Raw genomic sequence first — 19312 nt, forward strand, 5'->3', positions numbered from 1 at the left:
CATTCATTTTAATTGTCTTCAAGAATATGAAACAAAAAAACAAAAAAAAAACTTTATAAAAATTGTGACAAATAACAGCTCTTTTAAATAGAGAAAAAAAATTTAAGTATTGTTACTTTAATTAGAGCTCTTTTAAATAGAGCAAATTAATTTTTGGGCTGTTGATGTTCTTTAATTTCAATATTCAACAATAAAATTCCACCAAGATTTATGCCATTAGAAATGTCAAAATTTAAAGAACAAGATTTTAATGAAACAACAGCATAGAGCAAAGAAATTAACTCTTTTTTTAAAGGTAATTTTATTTTTTTTACACAATTAACAAACTCATATTTCATAATGAATAACTTTTCCAAAAGTGGGTTTGATCAAAACTGGCCAACAGTAATTTACTCTTTTTGCTTTACATTTTCGGTTGCAAATTCAATATTTCTCTCAGTTCAGCTGCAGAATCAGTAACTCTGTGTATGTAGCTGCTGTGTATGTAGCATACCAATATAATGAATTGAACAAAAGTGAACCAAATCTTAACCAAACCCTGGTAATGCTTTTGAAAAGGCTGAATTTGAAAGTAACTCAAAATTCTCAACTACTGCTACTCCCTGTTTTATCAGTCAACCTATCAGATACACACAGCTTCACTAGAGAAAAAAGATGAAGAAAAAAAAAGAAATTACAGATGTGGGAATACCTTTATCAAAAAGAGTTGCATCCTGCTGCCGCAGATGCAAATATTATATCCATTACATTTTAAAGCTAGTGCACAAGTTTAACTTTTACACCTCAGCATATGAGTTGTTATTTTAAGATTATTTACTTATTTTAACTACATGCTGTACCAAGGTTTATGTCAATTTGCATTCTCTAGGTTGAAGTTTGTTAAATCTAAAATCAAGGATTATATACCAGGAAAAACTGGAGGCATTTATTTTGATACATTTCCCAGGTTCACATTTTAAGTACTGTTAAAAATAAGTCATTTAAGAACTCATCAAGTCTTCATCTCTTTCTGAATTGTTATGCTGGACATTAAGTCTCATTCTATAATGCAAATTGATCTGCTATAAAAATAATTTGTTAACAAGTTCACTATGTAGAAATGCTATAATTTAAAAATATTACACAAAATTACATACACTTAATTGTCCATTTAATGATATAGAAACTCATGTATTATGTAAAGTTTATTGAATATTAAGGGAGGAAGGGGTGACATGGTTGTAACATCCTTTATTGCTAAAAACAAAAATATTTTCTTTAAAAAAGCAGACTTTTTTTAAAACCCCATTTATTAAAAAAACCCTTCTTACACCACTGATAACAAATATTTATCAAAAATATGGGAAAAAATTTGTTTTTATATGCTTAAAAATAGTTTGCTGATGGAAAAAAATTTTAAACAAAAAAAAGATTCCCAGCAAAATATTTGTAAGCAGCTTTAAATTTTTTTTTTAAATTTTTAATTGAGAAGTCTTGGTGTTGTTTTTGCTTATTTATAAAATATTTGATAATATTTACAAAATTTCTAAGTTACATTTTGTTATAATTTTTCTAAGTTATTGTTATAAATTGTTTGATTAATATTTATCAACAGGTTGTGTTTGCAAGTATAATAAATTGGCTCTTAAACAAATTTGCTAATATAAACCTTGGGGTATCTGTATTACGACAACTTCGACTAATGAGGCTTTTTAAGTTCACAATGTATGTCTTTCCAATAAAAGTTTGATTTATTTTTGTTTATTTTGTGCTTTTGGTTTTGCTGTTCATATTGTTGAGAGTAATTTTGTAAAACAAGTTTTACTTTGAATAAAACTAAATAATCAAAAACTATGTTTACAATAGATTTAAATTGTTAAAACTCTTTGTATATATATATATATATATATATATATATATATATATATATATATATATATATATATATATATATATATATATATATATATATATATATATATATATTTCAGGTACTGGAGTTCATTAAAGAACTTGATTGCCTCAATTTTAGCAAGTTTGACTTCAATCTTGAGTCTACTGCTGTTACTTTTTCTCTTTCTCATGATTTTTGCGTTGCTTGGTATGCAGCTGTTTGGTGGGCAGTAAGTAATCATGTTTACTTAATGTGATATTATTAAGATTGCAGTTGATGATTTGCTTAGAATAGAATTCATTAAACATTTTTTTGAACTTATTTGATAACCAAATTTCTAAACATGCTGTATCAAAATGAGAAGATAAAAGCAAAATAGCCAGTATCATGCAATGATAAAGTAATAATGCAGCAATATCTAGTAGCAATAATATACAGATGAAAGCCATGCTTGTCCCTGCAATCTGATAGAAGTTCTTACGTTTATTAATTGACTCTTATTGTGTTATTCTTTAAATTATATTCAATAGATTCCTTTCTTCATAAAATTATTGCATTGAAGTGCCCAAAATTAAAAGGTCCACAAGGCTATTCTTGTTCCTTATAATATTATTAATTTATTTGTCAATTTTAAAAAAGAAATCAGACATTGTTTACTAATAGTGACTGACTGGAACCCCAGCTTAAAATGCCTTTTTTTACAACTTTAGGTCCAGCTTAACAATTATTATTTCTAGAGGATTATAATATTGACAGAATTTATTTGCTTTTTTTAAAGATTATTTCACATTTTTACTGTTTTTGTTTATTTTGTTTTAAGTTTTAATCTGATATAAAAGTAAAAGAAATTGTGAAAGTCACAAAAATCAAAAGCAATTAAGTACCTGAGATTCATTTAGTTGCCGTTATAATAACCTTTTACTATTTTTTATATTTCATTGATTTACCAGGAAATATAAATGGTCATGTAAGAATTTTTAAAAATGCGAACAACATTATCACTATTAATATTTTATTTGTTTAGTTAATATAAGTTGTTTTTTTTGCTTTGTTTTATCATCATTATTACTTTAATGTCCATTATTCTATTAATATTGTTGTTATTACAGTTTTTCCTGTTATTAATATTGTTTTTAACATTTTGTTACTATTATTGTTGTTGTTGTTACTGTTGTTGTTGTTGTTGTTTTTTTTTATCATCATTATTATTATCCTTATATTGTTATTATTATTCTTATATTATTATTATCATTATATTGTTATTATTATTGTTGTTGTTGTTGTTTTTGTTGTTGTTGTTATTATTATTATTATTATTATTATTATCATTATTATTATTATTACTGCTTTTGAATGCTCTCTAAATATATATAATTATTGTTAGTTTTTACCTTATTATTACTATTATTATTGTAGATTAAGGGTAACAAACCCACGATCAAATTTTGATGACTTCTTCAATGCTTTATTAACTGTTTTTCAAGTAAAAATCTTTTTTTTACAATATTTTTGCTAAGAATCCTTATGCAAAACATGATTAAAATTTGCTTTTTATTATCATTATTTTTATCATTATTATTGTTTTTATTATTATTATTGTTTTTATTATTATTATTGTTTTTATTATTCTTATTGTTTTTATTATTCTTATTGTTTTTATTATTCTTATTGTTTTTATTATTCTTATTGTTTTTATTATTATTATTGTTTTTATTATAATTATTATTTTTATTATTATTGTTATTATCATTATTATTATTACTATTATTATTATTGTTATTATTATTATTATTATTATTATATTATTATTATTATTTTTATTATTATTATTATTATTATAGTTATTATTATTATTGTTATTATTATTATAGTTATTATTATTATTATTATTATTATTATTATTATTATTATTATTATTATTATTATTATTATTATTATTATTATTATTATTATTATTATTATTGTTGTTGTTATTACTATTATTATTACTATTATTGTTTCTGTTTTTATTATTATTATTATTATTATTATTATTTTTATTATTATCATTATTATTATTATTATTATTATTATTATTATTATTATTATTATTATTATTATTATTATTATTATTATTATTATTATTATTATTATTGTTTTTATTATTATTTGTATTATTGTTATTATTATTGTTATTTTTATTATTATTATTATTATTATTATTTTTGTTGTTACCATTATTATTATTATTATTATTATTATTTTTGTTGTTATCATTATTATTATTATTATTATTATTATTATTATTATTATTATTATTATTATTATTATTATTATTATTATTATTATTATTATTATTATTATTACTATTATATGTTGTTATCATTATTATTATTATTATTATTATTATTATTATTATTATTATTATTATTATTATTATTATTATTATTATTATTATTATTATTGTTGTTATTATTATTATTATTATTATTATTATTATTATTATTTTTGTTGTTATCATTATTATTATTATTATTATTATTACTATTGTATGTTGTTATCATTATTATTATTATTATTATTATTATTATTATTATTATTATTATTATTATTATTATTATTATTATTATTATTATTATTATTGTTATTATTATTATTATTATTGTTATTATTATTATTATTATTATTATTATTATTATTATTATTATTATTATTATTATTATTATTATTATTGTTATTATTATTGTTATTATTATTATTATTATTATTATTATTATTATTATTATTATTATTATTATTATTATTATTATTATTATTATTGTTATTATTATTATTATTATTATTATTATTATTATTATTATTATTATTATTATTATTATTATTATTATTATTATTAATATTATTATTATTATTGTTATTATTATTATTTAATCATAATTTCCTCTAGATTGTTACTGGTGAAGATTGGAATAATACAATGTATGATGGGATTAATGCATATGGAGGAGCATTAAGTGGGAAAGGACTTGCTGTGTCTTTGTACTACATTTCATGCACATGTCTTGGAAACTGTATCTTTTGATTTTAAATGATACTTTAAATACTTTAAATTTTAAGTATTAGTCTTTAAGTATAAATTAACAAAATATTGATTTAACATTAATAATGTTGCTATTAAGCCATTTGTAAGTTCTATAAATTTAAAATCTGGAAAATTAAAATGTTTTAAGAATTTCTTTTTCTAATTATTTAGTTGGTTTACTTTTTTCTAAAAGTTCTTAACTAAAAAATCAACTTAGTTGTTTTACTAAATGTATTTTTGGCCATTGCTGTAGACAATATTTCATTGACTGCAGATGAAAAAGAGGATTTGGTAAATGAAGAAAAAGCTCGTGAGGAACATTTAAAAGAGATTCATGAAAAATATGCTCCATCAGATTATAAGTAACAAAAAAATCTTTAAAAATTAGTTTCTTATAGAGGTTACTAATTATAGGAACTTTTTTTTTTTTCGTTTTTTTCGGAGAAGAAATAATTATTCATTAACATTAAAACAGTTTTTATTGGTGTGGGTTTTAATTTAGCTTTAATTTAATTTTAAATTAATTTTTTTAATCTAAACTAATTATTTAAAGTACTAAATTAAAACCCAATTGCAGCTTTTTCATTTTCTAAATGTAAAAGTAAATTTTTTTCATCATATTTTCAACTATTTTAGTGAAGAAGAACATGCGGATGAACATGTAAGTATTTGTAATAATGCAATTTTAAAATTTTTTTTTTTTTTCTGCTTATTTATTTATTGAAAGTTTAGATAAAAATAAGTTAATAAAGAGTATGAATTCATTTTCATATATAGTTATTTTCTATTATTGCATAAGTTAATTGTAACATTAATACAATAAATTTAACAAAAATAGCTAGATAGTAATATATTATGGTATATTAAGTTATATTTTCATGTAATAAACAGAATGAAGACATGCATTCTCACAACGTAGATGGAGAATTTGATTCTTACACAATTGGTGTGTTTTTTTTGTGTTATCTTAGAGCTTTTTGATTTTTGTAATATATTTGTAACAGTTATCAGTATTTATATTCTCTCTTATTTTTTGTCTATTTTAAAAAACTATGATTTTAGGTGTTCCTGCACAACCTGGTGATAACTTCTTAGAAAATCTTAAAAATCCTGGTCGAATGATTAGCCTTCCACAGCCATATAAACCACCAATACTTGAACAAAATACGTTGTTCATTTTAGGCCCAGATAATGTGTAAGTTAATTTCAATAAATAACAACATGGTCCCCTGTCAAATTTAAATTTAAATCTTTGCTATTAAAATAGTCTAATTTTTTTGACAATAATATCTTCTCATTAAAAATTAAATTTTTATATAAATACCAGTTTTGGAAACTAGTATTGAAAACCGTAGAAACTCTACAAACTTGTATAACTACATATAATAGTACAAAAGTATACAATATTATTCATGTTACTATGAAAACTAATTAAACTTAAAAATGATACAAAGCTAGTTTTTGTATGCCGGTTTATTTATATGCCAAATATATTGGTAATGTTATTTGCCTAGTGCTTTAAATTAACTTAGTTAACTCGGTACTTTAAAATAACTGATTTTTTCAAATAATTTCAGTTACTGTTTGTTCCATTACATAGGCTGGCATACCATGAATTTCTTTCACTTGTAGTCTTATTGTTTGCATGAGTAACTCACAATAAAACAAAAGACTAACATTTTTATTAAGACCTGTTAGTTGTAATATTTGTGGTAGCTATTAGTTACTTTGTGCATCACTCTAGCTAGTGTTCTGTGAGTAGAGAACTGCAGTTGTTTATATATTGTCATATTATAATTTAATTTTTTACATAATTTGAAATACATTTGTGCTGCACAATATATATACACATATGAGATAGCAAGTAGTAGTTGTGATCAGTGAAAGGATCTTGGTATATGATTGGTTGGAGGAACTCTCACAGCAATCACTGAAAGAAAACTCAAATCAGCATGTATTGCAGTAATTCTTTTATCTAAGTTAAATTGCAGAATATTTAAGAAAAGGTCATACTAATGATTTAAGAAGTTGTTTAGTTCTGGGACAAGGTATGCATTCTTATTCATAGAGACTGCTACAATATTACTAAAGTAAAAGACCTTCATTCAGCACTGGTTGGAATTAAGAAGAATGAAGTTTGCATAACAGACACAGAAAAAGTAGGACAATTTATGGAAAGTTTGCAAGATCTCTTTGCCATTGCATTTGCAGATGTTCTAATTATGATAAAGTACAGAGAAAAAGGGAGGCCTGGTAGCGTGGGTCTAGTCAACATGTAACTAGCTTGGAAAGAAAAAGGAAATCGGGTAAAGAAAACACACAGGACAAAAGTTATTTGAATGTCTTTCAGTTTTGGATACCCTGATATTTATCTTAAGTCTTATGTTTAATTATGCTTTTAGTTCAAACTAAAAAGTATATATAAGAAAAGTAGCTGGTTGAGGCTAAAGAAAAGTAGATTGAGGCTAGAATTCCTAAATTCCCAAGTAAAATACAAGTAGTTTAATGAAAAATTGCATAAACAAAGATTTATATTTGAAGAAATGCCAAAATGTATGATGCAACCTTACTTTACAAGTTATAGATAAGTGCAGAAATTTCACAAACCATCTCACAACCAACTCAGATTGCTTTACTTTTATTCAATCAATTCATTTAGAATCCAATTTTCTTCCTTTTATATCTCCAATTAAGTGTAAATGATTCAAAATATCTGGTTGACTTACATGTAATAAATCTGATAGTTGTTGTTGAGCTTGTGAATTGTTTTATCAAATGGTGCTTTAATGCAAAATGATGAAACCCTGTATCTTTAAGTTTTTTTGGATGATTTTTCATAGCATTTGCCACTTGAATCAAAATCATCACTTCTTAATTGTTAAAATCACCTTTCAGATAAGCCATGTTTTAACAATGAGCTTTAACAAGTATTTGATAACTTTTAGCAGCAGTTTTCTTCAAATTAAAAAATAACGACAAGCTTCTTTGAAAATCTTTTTTTTTGTGTGTATAAAACATGTAATTTGCTGGGAAGTTTGTTCATCAAAAAGTAAAAAAACATGTTTACAATTTTAGCTCATATTACAAACTTGATGATAAAGGTTTTTTACTGTATTTTAACACAAAATATTTGTCAACTGACATCACCATCATTATGTGCAATTAGAGTGATTAATTGGTGAGCAGTCATTATGGGCTTATATGCCTACTATTTAAAAACTCTTCAGATGAATTTAAAGCACTATTTATTTATTTTAACTTAAAAATGTTACAGTATTTTAAATCTTACTAGGGGTAAGAAATAAATTTAAAAGAATTAATTTTTTGCTAATAAAAAAAGATCATTTTTCTATTGTTCTAAGTCATTAAGATTTGTAAAATTTATTATTTAAGTATAAGTTAATTGATAGTTTAAAAAAAAAAAATTTTTTTCCTAGGGTAAGAAAAGTAGTTCATGAGGTAATAATATCTCCGTACTTTGACAACATCATCCTTGCTTTAATCTTAATAAGCAGTGCTTTGTTAGCACTTGAAGATGTCACAGATCCAGATGCGTCTATAAATATTGTAAGATACCAATATATTATTTACATCATTTTTCTTACTGATATCAGTTAAATTACTATTTATTAATTTTTATTTAAGATCCTCACGTATGTTGACTATGGTTTCACAGCAATATTTACATTAGAAGCACTTTTAAAGGTATTTGAACAATTAATCAAAAAACTCCAATATTCATCTAATTTACCAATTAACCTAATGTTTTCATTTGCTTACATGATTGGAAATGGAAACTTGTTTTCTTTTTTTTTTTCTTTTTATTAATTTTATATACAATAAACTGATAATTTTAACAAGGTTTATAAATCAGCTAAAACTTATCAATAAATATACCTGCACTTAACATATTTTGAAGCAAAAAAAATTTTTTAAATTATAATATATTCTTTATAAGCATTTTATTTAACTCTTTCAACAAGATAAACTTTTTATTTTTTTTACTTTTTTTTTACTTCTAATAAAAATTTCAAGTTTATATGGAAGATATTTTTGTCGAATAAAAAAAATGTTTTTAAAAGAAACTATATTTTATGCAAAGTGTCATGGTTATTTCTTTCTATTTATTATAAGATAATTAACTATGGTGTTGTTTTGCATACTGGTTCATATTTCCGTGATGGTTGGAATTGTGTTGATATGTTTGTGGTGATGTGTGCTATCACATCAATTGTGTTGAGGTAAGGTTAAAAGAAAAAAAAAGCTGTTTTTTTAATAAACTATAACTTATTTTGAACCTAGAGCCTTGTTTTGCACATGTGACTTTTAAAACAATCAGTCAAAAAAATAATGGCTTTTTTCCTTGTTATATGAGAAGATTAATATTGTAAATTCTTAAAAAATCAAATCTTATCAAAAAATATTCATTATATGATATCACTATAAGAGTTAAATTAATAAAAGTTTTTAAACTAAGAAATAAAAAACGAATGTTTCTGATAAGCGTAGATTTCTTTTTTGCTACTTAAATGTTGATTGATAACTGAAGAGAAAATGGTTTCGAATTATAAGCATAATTTTATTGTAATATGAAACTTTATGTTTCTACATAAAGCAAAAGTGATTTTTATTTCAAGTTTTTACAAGCTGAAAGTAGAAATTCATACTAAAAAAATTTTTAGATAAAGATTATTTTTATTTCTCCATGCAGTTTTTACTATTCATTTACTATTAAAAATTTACCTTTTAAATTAATTTTTTATAATTTTATTTTTTAGCATGAACAAAAAGAATACATCAAAAGTAGTTAAGCAAATCATTAAAATTCTTCGCATTTTGCGAGTTTTAAGACCCTTGAAATCAATCAATAAAGTTCCAAAACTTAAGGTAATTTTTATTTTCTTTATGTTTATTTTTGTAAATTTTACATATTTTATATCTGTGTTAAATTATTATCTTTTTATATACATTTTAGGCTGTATTTATCTGCATGATCTTTTCATTGAAGAATGTTGTCATGGTGCTCATAATAACCTTCCAACTACTTCTAATATTTTCCATAATGGGTGTACAACTATTCTCAGTAAATTTAAATATTTGAAAATTGTTTTTGTTATTTTAGCTTTATGTATTTTAATTTTCTTGCATACTGTGTTTTTTTAAAGATTTTTACTAGTGTTGTTATCAACTTTAACTAAATCGACTAAAAGCCAAATAGTTAAAAGTTGAAATTAGTCCACTTTAAAAAATCAATTAGTCGATTTAACTGACTATGGGTTTCCTTCTAATCGACTAAAAGTCGATTTAGTCGGGTATTCATCCTGACATCCTTATTTCTATTTTATCACTTGATTAATTTTATCAATCTTTAATATTGTTACAATGCTGACCATTTAGTAAAGAGATATCGTTATGAGTAGTTTATCTTGTTAAGATAAATTATTTATAAAGATTGAGCCATCTGTAAGAATATCATTCATAGCAGCTTTTTTAACTCAACCAAAATATCTGAGCATTGAACCTCATTTGCTGTATTACAAAAACTTAACTCTTAGTTTACTGTATGTAGCACCACTTCATAAATGTTTCCTCATTATAGTAACCAGTTGATGCTTTTTAAAGCAAAATGCTTAGTAATGTGTTATGGTACTCAGTTAAGGATGCAAAAAAGTTTTGTAAATCTGCCAACCCAAAAAAAGTTTAGCTGCCTCATCTGCCCTCACCTATCTATGCCAATATTTTTTATTAGTTAAACTTTTTGTTAATTTTCTGCTTTAATTTTTGTGAAAAATTATATAAAATGCCAATTTGTGTTTTTTTTCTTTACATTGTGATTGTAATTTATGTTTTATTTTGTTTGTTTATTCTATTTTAATTCATCTAATACATTAGATGAGTTAAAATCGAACAAATAAAATGCTCTTGATATAGCAACAGCGTATGTTATTATAACAGTATTAGATACCGTCTAGTTTTTTTGTTTACTCTCTTAAAGTTCTATTTGTTTCATAGTATCTAAAAAATAAATAGTCATGCAACATTAAAGTGTGTGATTATAATAAAATTTGTTATTCAAATATTTTGATTTAGTCAATTTTAAAAATGTATTAGTCGATTTTGGTTGACTTTGAAAAAGACATTAATTGATTTAGTTGACAGTCAAATAATTTCAAAGTTGGAAGAACAATAACTTTTACCATTCATTCATTATATACTTTTTTTTTTTTTATTTTAGTAATGTTTTAAATTAATAAAATTGATGTTTAACTTTCAAAATTTTTTTGTTAAAAATATTATTTTTTAATTTTTATTATATTATCAAAATCTTATTACCTTTTTAAGGGAATATTTTGGTACTGTACTGATAAATCTAAAGAATATGAAGAAGACTGTGTGTAAGCATTTATAATATGAATTTGAAAAATTATTTTAAAACATAAAATATTTAAATTTTTATATTTTAAATTATAATATTATAATTATTATGATTATTAATTATTTGATAAAGAATAATCTCTTATCTAGAGGAAATTTTATTACGTTTGATGGAAATAATTACAATACACCAATTGTAAGTTCATTTTCATCACTTTTTTTAAATTTTAGATATCTTTTGATCAGACACTCAAATTATATCTTTTTTACAAATAATTTTGATTTTTACAACATGGTATGTTTTCTGAGGTTTTTTTAATATAAATGTGTTCTAAAAAATTTTTTAGGAAAATCAGCGTGAATGGAGGCTATATAACTTTAATTTTGAGGACACGCTACAAGCTCTGATTACTTTGTTTGCTTCTTCAACAGGTGATGGTTGGTATATGTAAGTTATGCATTTTATGACTTTTAGTATTAATTGGATTTTAATGTAAAAACTAGGAAAAATCTATATTGGCTGATATTAAATTGTAAGGTATTGTAGTGTAAAAATATGGGAAAAATCACTTCAAGCTAAGATAGTTTTTAACAATGATCTTTTTTGCTACTATTGACTGCTTTTATGAGACCTTTCAAACTATAATTGAGAAATTTTTTATTACAAAACTTAAATATCTAAATTTTACAAACATTTTTGATAAAATTTCAGTGCTTACCTGTGAGAGGTTTGGGTTTGTTTTGATTAAAACAGTCTGTATTATGTATCTGCTAAAGAGTACAACACCAAAGAAAATTGTACATATTGTAGTAACAACAGCTTTATGGTCATTATAGGCCCTTTACTAGTAGCTTGTACTACCCCAGACAGACTAAATTGTATCAAACAAATCTTTTGCTGATTGTTATCTTAGTTTTTGGTGATTTACATTGATAGTTCAATGTTTATTTAAAGTTCAGACCCTTTAGTTATGATAATAGGTAAACAAATGATACAAATTCATAGCAATAATACCGGTTGGTTTATTATTGTTAGTATTTATTTTTTTTAAATAGTCTTTTAGTGAATATGAAAAATACTTAGTTTAAAAGTCATTTGATATGATGCTTTGTATATTTCCAGAAGTTAGAAAATTATTTCTAACTTCCAGGAGTCTATTTAAATTTATGTTTATTTTTTTATAGAAATATGCAGCATGGAATAGACAGCACAGAAGAAGGTCGTGGTCCAGTGAAAAATAATAAAATATGGGTTTCTATTTTCTTTTTATTGTTTGTTGTTATCTTCTCATTCTTCTTCATCAATGTGTTTGTTGGTATGATTATCCTCACATTTCAAGAACAAGCTGCTGCTGAAAGCGGTCTTGAGCTTGACAGAAATACTGTAAGTATATAAACCAGATCAAAACAGTTTCTCAAAATTCTTCAGGTACTGTAGAGAAAATGAAAAACTTTTAAACTTAATGAAGCAAATTTACTTAACTTGAGTTTTTTTTATCAACTTGGTGTGAAAATGTTGTATATAAAAGAGTTGTGAAAAAAAACTTTGATATTTTTAAAAATAAATCAGCTGTTATCAAGTAATAATAATATTCAAATTATCTTGAATGATTATCTCCATGATCAAGTTATATTTTTCAACATTTTAAAAATTGGTTACAAAAAAAATGTATAAATTATCTTTACAATAAATATGATGTAATTTTTTGCAATAAATGTTATGTATTTAGAAAAATAGCTTTATTTTTGCAATGTCATCAAAGCCGATGGAGCGGTTTATGCCTGAAGATGTCAAGAGTTGGCAGTACACTGCTTGGGCTTTAATTGAATCCTATCCATGGGAGATGTTTATAACATCACTAATTGCACTAAATACATTGGCTATGTTAATAGAGGTATAAACAAAGACACATTAAACCTTAAAATGTTAGGGTGGTTCCATGATTAATGAGAATAATCAAATAGTTTGTTTCTCTATAAGCAATTATATCTAAAGTTTGTATTCTAAGGTAGTTCCATGCATAATAATAATTTTCATTGTTGTTTTTTTTGGTATTGTTTTTGCTTTTCATCCAATGCTTGATAAATAAGAGATCATTTGAATTTGTTTTCACTATGTTTAAATATGCTGGGAAATGTTATTTAGTATGTTGTGTCAAAATTTCATAGGTTTGTTTGCAATTTCAAAGTCTTCGAGCCTTAGAGAAATTATTACTTCCTCTAGTCAAACAATATATTGCATTAAAATGTCGCTCATCTGCTGCCAGAATGGTTAAAAAAATTTTTATCAACTACTTCAATAAAATCATATAGTCTGTTTGCTAATAGAATTATTTCCTAATGGAATTTGAATTTCAAAGAAGTGTCATGTTTTGTGACTGTAATGTATATATATGTATGATATTGGTCCAATACCTGCCACTTCTTGCAGTTCCAAGAATTGACCTGGACATAATTGTCCTAATGGAATAATTTAATTTGTTATCAGAATAGGCAAGTTGCAAATCTATTTTCACTCACCTTTAGTTATCATTTATGGTAGTTGCTATAACAGGTGTATCCAAAAAAAAAGACTTGATGGTTATATTGTTGAATGAGGAAACAAAAGGAACCTTTGAAACAATTATTAGTATTCAGCAAGTCAACATTAATGGTTTCCATTCAGTTTCCCTTCAGTTTTAAACTTTTTGAAGATTTTCTTGTGTAAACTCCTGGATTATTAATAATAATTTGTCCAGTCTTTAAATGTGTCAACAATCTTGTTTAAATGTGAGGTTGCATTCATTAAAAAATTCAAGCTGTATTTATTATTTTTGAAATAAGTAAATTTTCTTTCCTACCCCAGAAATCAACTTCTACCATTGAAGACTTATATTTAAAATCAACTTCTACCATTGAAGGCTTATATTTAAATCAGATTTGATATTTTTCAAGTGAATATCATCTTTTTAAAATTTTAGTTGTAATAGTTTGAGATTTTAGTTGTAATTTAGTTTTAAAGTTTATGTTACTTTTTTCTTTTTTCAGTACAATGACGAACCTAAAGCTTTTAACAACCTTATGAATAGTGTCAATTTAGTGTTTTCTTTTGTGTTTGTCTTTGAATTTGTTATCAAGTTTTTTGCACTGGGTTGTGTAAGTTCTTGGTATTCCTAAAAGTTTTCCTTTGTTTGATTTATTTATAGGCCTATAGTTCAAAACCAATTTATCTTCTGATTTATTTGATATAATTTTTTCCTTTTTAGAATTACTTCAAAGATTTTTGGAATGTGTTTGACTTGCTAATTGTAATTGGTGGACTTCTAGATTTTTGCATTAAAACATTCTTTGTAAGATTTTTTGTTTGCAAGATGTTTTTTAACAAATGTAACATTTATATTTAACATAAACCAGTTAAACAAAAAACTTAGAAATCATATTTATTTTTCTGGATTTTATCAAACCAACCTTTAACCCTTTAACAGTCCTGTATTTTTTTAAATTACGGTTGTTGTAAGTCCATTATTTTTTTTATGAAGTGGTCTCTAAATGTTCCATGTTTTTTCAAAATCTCTATTTTTTTTTTAACTATTAAATTAAAAAATGTTTTTACTATTTTCAACACTTAAAAAATACAAAATGTTATTGTTTATGTTTAAGAATATATAATCATACTACAATTGTACAAAATTTAAAAAACATGTTCACGAATATCCACTCTTTATGTGTTAATTGGCAAAGCATGGAGCTGCACAAAGTCCTGCATCACATTCTACACATTCATATCTCAAATTGTTTTGAATTTTGTGTATGTAACATACCACACTTCTTCTCTAAGCATTAATCTTTTCTCTTCTCTGAGCATTAATCTTTTTTTCAGATGCTGGCACATATGAGAGAAAATGTCAATCAATTAATCATAAGGGGTTGTTTGCACTAATCTAGAGTGGGATTTTGTTGGCTGTTGATCATATCTTTGAATGATTGATGTGATTAACAGTATTCTAAAGTTTAAAGTTGTTACATTGCAACACATTTTTTTAAAAATTATTTGTGCATTGAAGGCTGCTTGATAAATTAAATGAGTAAATACTTACTTGTACCACTTTTTTACCTTTTTTCTTTCAATTTCATACAATGTCATCATTTGTTCACTTTTATTAAACCCTCCCATATTTTGATTATAATCATTAATAACTAAAGGGACTTGCTTTTCTTTCCCAGCTCTCAAAACATTTTTAGTCCTATCAATAATGCAAGTTGACATGGTATATACATCTTTTTTATCTTTCCAATGTGATATCATTTTATTTGTTTTTTCTTCGTAAAAAACTATGCGTTCATTTTTTTTCAACTCTGTTTTGATCAAAATAGGTAAACTTTTTTGGTCTTTGTAGATTGTGCCTATAGTATCTATAGATCTTAGCAGTAAAACTGAAGAAAGCTCATAGGAAGAAAACCAGTTGTTAATGTATAGTTTGTAACCCCAGTGATCCATAAGAAACATTACAACCTGTTGCAACATAGCGATAATCTGAACTTAGAGTATTAGTCAGCTCAGATCCTGTATATAAAATTCCACACATATCCTGAATCTGAATCACATAATGAAAATGTTTTTATACCAAATCTGGCACTTTTGCTGCAAATACATTGTTTCCAAGAAAGTCAACCTTTCCACAATAAAAGTGACTCATCAATAGATATTTGGTGTAGATATATATACCTCTTGGTATTTATTAGTCAGATAATCCCAAACTATGCTTGTTTTAGATAAAGCATGATATTTAATTGGTAATGTAGTAGAATCAACAAAATGAATAAATTTGTCAATCAAATTGAACCTGTTACAAGATAACAACCACTTGATACCAGCACTTGCAGACAATGGATTTGTGGTGTAATACATTTCATACATGGGCTTCCAAAGTATTTCTTGATACAAAAAATTGCAATATACTGCCTGATCTCTGGAACTGTTACAGGCAACCAGCGCCTCATTCTGGAATTTGCTGGTAATTCTTTTTTATTTATAACTTGGAAAGCAAATTGATTAGTCTCATTTACAATAAATTCGCAAATTTCATCTGTAAAATAAAGTTCAAACAAATAAAGAGGATCATTTTTTACTATATCCTGGTTGTACCCAGAAACACCGGTAAATGCAAAGGATTGAACTCTATTAATTGGAGGTTCAGATGTCCATTTGGGTATGTATGAGGATTTGGAAAGTTCACTCTCTAAGGAATTGTCACTAGAAACACCGGTAAATGCAAAGGATTGAACTCTATTAATTGGAGGTTCAGATGTCCATTTGGGTATGTATGAGGATTTGGAAAGTTCATTCTCTAAGGAATTGTCACTAGAATTTATAGCATCAGCCAGTTCAGGCATTTCTTCTAAATATAACTCTAATAATTCTGGTTCGGAATTTTCTCTATCAGAAACATCAGATAAACTGCATTCTTCTTCTAAAACCTCATTCAACTCTTTGTCTTCATCGAATATATAATTTTCTATCTCTTCATGAGTAAATATTTGCTTTTTTGATAATGATTTTTGCACTTAAAGGACTTGCTTGTGTGCCATATTTAAAATAAAATTGAACACTTGTAAAAGTGAATTATTGAAATGAAAGTTCAGTAACTATGCAGTAATAAGTTTTGTGACGGTTAGACCTATAATTACTGATGAACAAGAAGAAAATATGAGGAGATGCATTAAACCATAATATTACGGCATTTCGGAACAACTTTCAGTTTGCGTAATATTATGGCATGGACTGTTAAAGGGTTAAGAGTATCAAATAACTCTAAATGTTTAAGAATAAGGTCAACAAAAATGTAAGTTTTTTTTTTAAACAATATCTTTAAAGTTGTAATTATTTAATTCTATATGGATGTTGTTTCAAACTGAATTCTATAAATATTTATTGTATTTTTATTAAAATATTATTTTCCTATTAGCCTCAAGTAAAATTTGACACCAGCATATTTCGGTTGTTCCGCGCTTTGAGGTTGATAAAATTACTGAGAAGAAGTCGTTCTTTACGAATTTTACTCTGGACATTCTTAAAGTCATTTCGTGTAACTCTACTTTTTCATTTTTATATAATATTAGTTAACTTTTAAACTATTTTTTGTGAAGATTTGATATTTTATGTTTTTGATATTCTTAGATTATTGTATATAAATTTAGCAAAAGATTATAACACAAAAAAATATTGTAATGTTAAAAGAATGTTTTCCTTTAGGCGTTACCTTATGTTGGTATGCTGATCTTTCTGTTGTTTTTTGTGTATGCAATTATTGGAATGCAGGTTAGTTTCTTGCTATATAAATTATGCTAATCAAAATTTGAATTTTATATAAATAGCTTGAATATTTTTTAGATCTTCTCTCAAATTTCAATTAATTCTCAAGAAGAACCATGGAGTCTAATTAATGAAGATAATCATTTCAGATCCTATTTTAGTTCAACTCAAGTTTTGTTTAGGTGAGTTGTGAGCCTTCTTGTTTCTTTTGCATTAAAAAATAATTCTGAATATTCAAATAATCATGCTCTACATTATCATCATTAGAATAATAAAAGCTGCATTTTTATATTAATATATGTATTTTAATAATTCACAAGATATTTAGAGATAATATTGTCTATACTTTATATTGTTAATTTAATCTGAAAATGTTGCATTTTTAGAATTGCTACAGGAGAAAATTGGCCAACAATAATGCTTGCTTGCGGAAGTAAAGCTCCTTGTGATCCCAACATGAAATCTGTTGATCCTACTGACACTTCTTGTGGAACATTTCTAAATTATGTTTACTTCATTTCCTTTATATTCTTCTGCTCTTTTTTAGTAAGCTTATTTCCTCAACCATCTTTTTATTTGTAAATAAGCATCGGTGTTTGGTTTTTTGATTTTATTTATGAATATAAACATGTTGCATCAACCAAACCTGGCTATTTTAAATGCTTAAAGAGTTCTATTTTAATAAATTTCAGAAAATTTGATTTAAAAGATTGATATAGAAATTTTTACTTTATTATTATTATTAGTTTAAAATCAAAAAAACAAATGCCGATGCTTATTTGTAAAACCTATTTTTATTTTGTTTTTTTCTTGTTTGTGTTTTAAAATTTTGTTTTTTATATAACTTCATTTACAAGCTTCTGATTGTAAAAACTTAATTTATGTAAGTTTATTCACAAGCTTCAAACTGTAACAACTTGTTTCATGCAAGTTCATTCACAAGCTTCTAACAGAAAAAACTTGCTTTAGGCTCATTTAAATAGCTAACTGTGTCACAGAAAATATTTTAAAATTTTCAAATTAAATCATAATATTTCTAATAATTTGATTATGCTTATCATTAAACTATGTTTTATTATTAGTATGATTGGGTATAGGGCTTCAAGCAATGATCTATGTGTAATTTCAATGTCTTCTTTTAGATGTTAAATTTGTTTATTGCTGTTATTATGGACAATTTTGCATTCTTAACAGAAGATTCAAGTATCCTCGGACCTCATCATTTGGATGAAGTAGTTACTGTATGGTCAGATTTTGACCCTCGAGCTAGGTAGTACTTTTTTCAAGATATTAATTTTTAAACTATGATTTTTTATAAAAATTTTGAACTTATAATCTTTTATAAATAGATATTACTTTAAAAACTTTTGATAGATTAAAATGTATAGTGTTTTTCAGAAGTTTTGCCTCCTCTAAGGCAGAGTGTAAAAAGACTAGCTTAAAGTTACTGATTCTTATTGCAGCTCTTTTTTGTTTGCTGTATATAAGCTGTGAATAAATTTAGTTTTTAAGGTATTTCAGTAGTTTATCAGAAATTTGAGTAGCTTTTTGGGGCTTGCAAACACAGAAAAGAGCATTTTATCAAAGAGAAGTATGTAACATTTTTGTTATTTTTTCAAATAATGATAGTAATAGTGTTTTTTAAATGTTGTTTTAAATGAAAATAGTTTATACTGTCTATATTAGTTTTAATTTGAATGTTTTGATATTT

General features: G+C 24.5%; 1 protein-coding gene across 5 annotated transcripts in view; it reads left to right on the forward strand.

Moving 5' to 3' along the window:
• LOC145185114 (voltage-dependent calcium channel type A subunit alpha-1-like) overlaps nucleotides 1–19312 on the forward strand; it is a 38367-nt gene that overhangs the window by 16210 nt on the left and 2845 nt on the right. For 4 of the 5 annotated variants that reach the window (XM_090096813.1, XM_090096815.1, XM_090096816.1 and 1 more), the window contains exons 11-35: nucleotides 1595–1704; nucleotides 1971–2102; nucleotides 3290–3356; nucleotides 4800–4923; nucleotides 5152–5296; nucleotides 5571–5595; nucleotides 5826–5880; nucleotides 5997–6129; nucleotides 8372–8501; nucleotides 8580–8639; nucleotides 9069–9175; nucleotides 9713–9821; nucleotides 9910–10017; nucleotides 11277–11329; nucleotides 11460–11505; nucleotides 11657–11757; nucleotides 12495–12693; nucleotides 13040–13204; nucleotides 14337–14444; nucleotides 14555–14638; nucleotides 17255–17374; nucleotides 17542–17607; nucleotides 17680–17783; nucleotides 17988–18147; nucleotides 18744–18871. In XM_090096813.1, the coding sequence (XP_089952939.1) occupies nucleotides 1595–1704; nucleotides 1971–2102; nucleotides 3290–3356; nucleotides 4800–4923; nucleotides 5152–5296; nucleotides 5571–5595; nucleotides 5826–5880; nucleotides 5997–6129; nucleotides 8372–8501; nucleotides 8580–8639; nucleotides 9069–9175; nucleotides 9713–9821; nucleotides 9910–10017; nucleotides 11277–11329; nucleotides 11460–11505; nucleotides 11657–11757; nucleotides 12495–12693; nucleotides 13040–13204; nucleotides 14337–14444; nucleotides 14555–14638; nucleotides 17255–17374; nucleotides 17542–17607; nucleotides 17680–17783; nucleotides 17988–18147; nucleotides 18744–18871 (2639 nt within the window). Of the gene's footprint in view, nucleotides 1–1594; nucleotides 1705–1970; nucleotides 2103–3289; nucleotides 3357–4799; nucleotides 4924–5151; nucleotides 5297–5570; nucleotides 5596–5825; nucleotides 5881–5996; nucleotides 6130–8371; nucleotides 8502–8579; nucleotides 8640–9068; nucleotides 9176–9712; nucleotides 9822–9909; nucleotides 10018–11276; nucleotides 11330–11459; nucleotides 11506–11656; nucleotides 11758–12494; nucleotides 12694–13039; nucleotides 13205–14336; nucleotides 14445–14554; nucleotides 14639–17254; nucleotides 17375–17541; nucleotides 17608–17679; nucleotides 17784–17987; nucleotides 18148–18743; nucleotides 19193–19312 lie in introns of all 5 variants that reach the window. The other variant, XR_016455293.1, reaches the window with a different exon arrangement.

This window comes from Hydra viridissima, unplaced genomic scaffold (assembly GCF_058129835.1).
Source record: "Hydra viridissima isolate aposymbiotic clone 2 unplaced genomic scaffold, HvirCarnegie_v1 scaffold_9, whole genome shotgun sequence".
Lineage (NCBI taxonomy): Eukaryota > Metazoa > Cnidaria > Hydrozoa > Anthoathecata > Hydridae > Hydra > Hydra viridissima.